Source organism: Centruroides sculpturatus, unplaced genomic scaffold, assembly GCF_000671375.1.
Source record: "Centruroides sculpturatus isolate CEXI.00-Female unplaced genomic scaffold, Cexi_2.0 scaffold5139, whole genome shotgun sequence".
Taxonomy (NCBI): Eukaryota; Metazoa; Arthropoda; class Arachnida; order Scorpiones; family Buthidae; genus Centruroides; species Centruroides sculpturatus.
In genome coordinates this window covers 1-4,865 of record NW_019389224.1, presented here as the reverse complement: position 1 = coordinate 4,865, position 4,865 = coordinate 1, and the positions used below count along the sequence as shown (strand labels likewise).

Genomic DNA, 4,865 nt, shown 5'->3' with positions numbered 1-4,865 from the left:
TAAGGAAGCGAATACTATAAATTAATGCCGTTTTATATAATGTGTAAATGAATTTATGTACCTAAATATATTATCTACGCGTCAGTCATAAATTTATATACAAAAATTTTAATTATTATATAAGATCTTGGCTGTAAATCCACTCGTCCATCCAGGTTAATTCCGAGCTTTGCATCAAAATATCTAATAATGTTCCGTTCTTAAATTAGTTATAAACAAATTTATTTTATGTAAAAGCCAGTGATTTAAATAAGAATTTAATATAAATGGTGATTAAAATTTCCGTGACAGTTCCTGACCAGGCAGCTTTCCGCTATGAAAGATGTCAACGAATCTCGCCTGAAGCTCTACGAACAGTTAGAGACGAGTATCGCCGAATTCGACAAGACAAATATCAAACTGCAACAAGAATCGATCGCCGATAAGAAAAAGATAAAAAGGTAAATTTCGGCCAACGATCTTTTATTTTGCGAGCGACTCGAAAAACTTGTATGTATTTTTCTCTCTAGTCTCAATAATACGGTGAATTTGCTGGAGAAAAGATGCGAAGATTTAGAAATGTTAGTGGAAGAGTTAAAAAATACGAGAGAATACGGAGAAACCATACAAGAAATCATCAAGCATAACGATTGCGACATCCTTGTAAAGACAAAAGACGTCTTCAAGAACAAAGTAATTTTTATTAAATTAACTGCGTGTCGTTAATCAGTTTTTAAGTTTTTGGATGTATTACGATCCCGCAGATGCTATTTTACATTTATTTGCATTAAATGCAGCTGCCGAAAAGATTGATTGCTAAATACTTCGGAGCAGCTGCAACCTTTTACGTCACCCGATGTAATAGGAAAAATTACTTTTCCAGACATTTAATATTTCTAAGAAGCTGGTATAACAATATTTTGTAAAAAGTTCGGTTAAAAGGCCGTACGATTGGTATAACTCGGTGTCAACAGATAGTCGTAGCATATACCTGTCGTACAGCCTCTTGGAGAAAGGTTTCGAGCTTTCGTATTACTTAAAACAATATTTTATATTATACAAAAGTAATTTTAACAAAAATTTCTTTTAATTAATTTCTCGTGTTAAGCTTAATTAAGCTTCGGATAGTTTTAATTATATTTTTACCCCGTAAAGACGTGTTCGCTGTATAACTCGTAACTGAACAGCGAAGCCAACTTTCGGCCGACGGGTTCTTTTTATTTTCGATGAAACCCGGTTTTGTTAGATTTATAAATACAGCGGATCTATAATAACAATAGTTTATTAAGATTAAAACACGCGTTTAGCGATCTCGGAATTAACTAAAACTGTTTTGTAATTCCAGGAAAATGAATACGAAGAGGAAATTTGCAAATTGAAAGCATCCCTTTCCAAAGCAAAAAGCAATATGGCCAGGGAACAGAGACAGAGAGAAGAATTGGAACTTGAACTTAGTTTCTTGTTACAGGTTAATTATGAAATTCTCATAGTAAAAATTAAGTTAAATTTGTAGAAATTTCAATACATATTCGTTTATAAATTTCGTAGGACAATACGACTCTTCAGAAACAGTTAGAATGTTACAAAGAGAAATTGTTATATTTGGATGGAAAATGTAGTCGGCAGGACGAATACGAATGGTAATTAAACGCATTAAATGCAAATTTTTAAATAATTTTAATTAAAAAGTATAAAATTAAAATGAACGTAATTTATCGCTACTGTTGCGCTTAGCAGTAAACAAATTAATATAATGTCCTCGATGGTGCTTTAGTCTTTCGAATAGGAATTACGAAGTTTCAAAACAGTGGTCGGTGTGCCAAAAAAGGCCTCCTATTTTAAGGGGCTAAATTTCAGTCGATTCGTTGACCCCGTCTATGCCTCCTGACGGGGCACTCGCTCATCTCGCGTACTTAATCCACGTGTCAAGGTCGAGCGGTAGTTCGTTATCAATGGGTATGCTTAACGATGACGTCGAGTCGTACTTACCCGGCAATTTTATTATGTTTTTTCACGTTTATATTAATAATTTATCTTCCCGTAATGTAGTTGTTCGTGTTTGTTCTAGATGACGTGGATTAGTAAATCAAAATTCACTCGTCAGCTTTCTTTTCGTCCACTACGGCTCGATGCCACCGTTAAATCTGTCCGTGTATATTATATATTCCTTCTAGAGTATGTGTGTGGTCTCGTTGTCTCTTCTGAATAATTAGGAAAAATAAGGTTTCCTGTACCCAATAATGCGCCTTTAAAAGGTATACGTGTTCGCAGGTTGGATGGAAAGTAACTGGGCATCGAGAAATCGTTATAATATTTGTAATGATGACGAAATCGTAATAAAATTTATGCATGCATATACATCGAGCGATAGAATTTCATGATAATTGAATCGATGATGTAGACTGTGACCGAGAGAGTCGGTGCGCTTCTCTCGGTCGCAGTAGCAGAAAATATGGCCTATCACTTGTCTGTTCGCTATGAAGTGTGTAAATATGTGATTGCTACGCAGAGATGGTGGAGTACAGTGAAGGAACCTCTTGCCACAATCCGTCAGGAAACAATAGAGTTGTCATTCAAAACTAAAATGTCCACAGATTCGGTCGCAGACGCGCAGAGCCGTGGCCGTTCAACCACACCGCGATCCGAGGAAAACGTGTCGTTGGTGGGTGGAACTGATGCCTAAATTGAATTTTAAAATATGCACCAGTATTTCCATTTAATAAGGTACTTGACAAGTAATTTTAACCATCATTGCTTTAGAAATGTAGAAATTATAGCAATTTCTTAATGCCTAGTTACTTTCTATCCACCCTTTAGAAACTTATAACACTAGATTGGATAGCAATAACGAATAAGCTAAAGTTTAAGGAATCAAAACGGATGGAAATTATTTTGGCAATGCCAGTTTGTGATCCCGACTAAGCTTAAATGTATAACGTGAATACGTACTTTTGTGCAGAAAATACACGCCTTTCATTTACATTTCAAATGAAAACTCGCCAACTTTTTATGCAGATAAGAAAGAGAACTTTCTTAAACTAGAATTTAGAAAAAAATTTTCACACGTTCTGGTGACCTGACCTCAGGTGTGTGTATGTTGTGTATATATATACATACAGCATTTGTGATCTAAAATAAAAGTCTTGTCGGTGAATGGTACTAATAATCTGATTAAAAACTTGAATAGTCGTTACACCTCCTTCGTTCATATTTGGCTCATTTTCATACGAAATTAAACACTAACGGAAGAATTTGTAGAAAGGAATTAACTGAAGTCTAGCCCTTTGAAATGCTAAGAAAGATATCTTCCCTAAATTCTGTACGAGTTATTGAAGGAACAATGAAATTATGCAAGAGAATTCATAAATGCCAAACTTTTGAAGTTTCTTCGAAAGAATTCTGCAAAATTCCAAATACCGGAGTTCAATGGTTTAAACCACCGAACACTGGTCGCGAGTTCGCGCCTCACCAAAAGAGTTTCCGGTTTACGTGTCCAACACCTAAATAGGGGCAGTTTCTGGTAGAATGTCCTTTCGGAAGGCATCCATCCTTGGCAGATGGGCCGTGTGTTTAATTAATTATCCTACATTGTGGTCCGAAAGTTTGTTAACCGAGTTAATTGATTTGGGGCCATACGGTTCTTCAAATTCGTTGTATTCACAGTATTTTTTGGTTTGTTACAATTTAATAATTCTTTAAGATAAATACTTTTTTTAAAAATTTCCTTACAGAATAAATCTATTTCTTTACAGTATCCAGATCAACAGATCGCTTCATCATCATCAATCGTCCATAAACGATCTTATGTACATGCAATCCGACGTGGAGGACGATTCTCTAACTAAAGAGGACCTGACGCTTTTCCACCTCAATAATGGCGTCGTGGCTTACGGAAAACAGGATTCAATTCTTCCCGTTAGTAACTTAATCAACGATTCTCAATACGAAATGAGGAATGCCACGTCTCTTCTGAACGAACTCGATGCTCAGTATCGAGTTCTTATAGATAAGTACGAATACATGGTTCAGAGCAGGGTAAAGAAAGACGATTCGAAGAATATAAACTACGAAGATTCATCCACGAAAGATTCTTTCGTCTCGAATTCCAACGACACGAAAGATTCGTCCGATTGGGATTCTGGAATTTCAGAAATTTCGGATCAGAGTCTATCGAGCCAAGTGAGTGTCCAGACGGATATTTCGAATAAATCCATCGAAGGAAACTTTAAACACGGGCCGCCAGCTTACAAGAAGCTGTTTGCCGAAATTTTTAGTGTCTTGAAACGATCTTTGCCCAACGACGGCGAAGAAGAATCAAAAGACGCGGTTGCCAAGGAATCGGTCGTGCCAAATTCTACTTCGGAGCAAATGCAAATTAATTCAAAAGAGGACTTTTCCGCGACCGAAAAGAAGAAATCGGAACGTTCCGATAAAGTAAACACTGCGAAAAAGACTAACGATGCTCCAGTTTTGAGCAGGATACAGCCATCATCGGTTACTTCTCAACGTAAGTTTGTGAGTAAGAAATCGTGCAACGAAATTGTAAAAAACATAAAAAATTCCGCATTTGCAGAAATTCGAGCCAAGTTCGAAAACAGCAATAGCAATATACCCGTTAAAAAGAACTATTATAAGACGTACGCCGATGTCTTGAAGGGAAGACATCGAGTCGTCCCTCAAATCCAATAAAGACGATTCTCTAACTAAAACTCACACCCCCAACCATTGAATATTTTACTCGCTTTTAACAGATGGGATACTAAAAACATGAATTAATTGCTTAGAATTTTAAATATTGTATTTAACGGAATATTCAAAATTTGTATATTTTAAAAATATATTTTTTAAACGTGATTATTTTTAAAACTAAACCCGTGGAAATACCT

At 35.8% G+C, this 4,865-nt stretch overlaps 1 protein-coding gene across 1 annotated transcript; it reads left to right on the top strand.

Annotated features, from left to right (window-relative positions):
* Positions 1 to 272: 272 nt before the first annotated feature.
* Positions 273 to 4,855, top strand: LOC111617204 (cerebellar degeneration-related protein 2-like). The gene is made up of 5 exons (XM_023358534.1): positions 273 to 440; positions 510 to 672; positions 1,325 to 1,447; positions 1,528 to 1,619; positions 3,732 to 4,855. Exons 1-5 carry the CDS (start codon positions 316 to 318, stop codon positions 4,666 to 4,668), a joined length of 1,440 nt encoding a protein of 479 aa, XP_023214302.1. The 5' UTR covers positions 273 to 315; the 3' UTR covers positions 4,669 to 4,855.
* Positions 4,856 to 4,865: the final 10 nt, after the last annotated feature.

Excerpts from the sequence above, each read along its gene's own strand:
- LOC111617204 (XM_023358534.1), top strand. The coding sequence starts at position 316 with ATGAAAGATGTCAACGAATCTCGCCTGAAGCTCTACGAACAGTTAGAG. Across the intron at positions 441-509 it reads GATAAGAAAAAGATAAAAAG|TCTCAATAATACGGTGAATT; the intron begins GTAAATTTCGGC and ends TTTTCTCTCTAG. Across the intron at positions 673-1,324 it reads AAGACGTCTTCAAGAACAAA|GAAAATGAATACGAAGAGGA; the intron begins GTAATTTTTATT and ends TTGTAATTCCAG.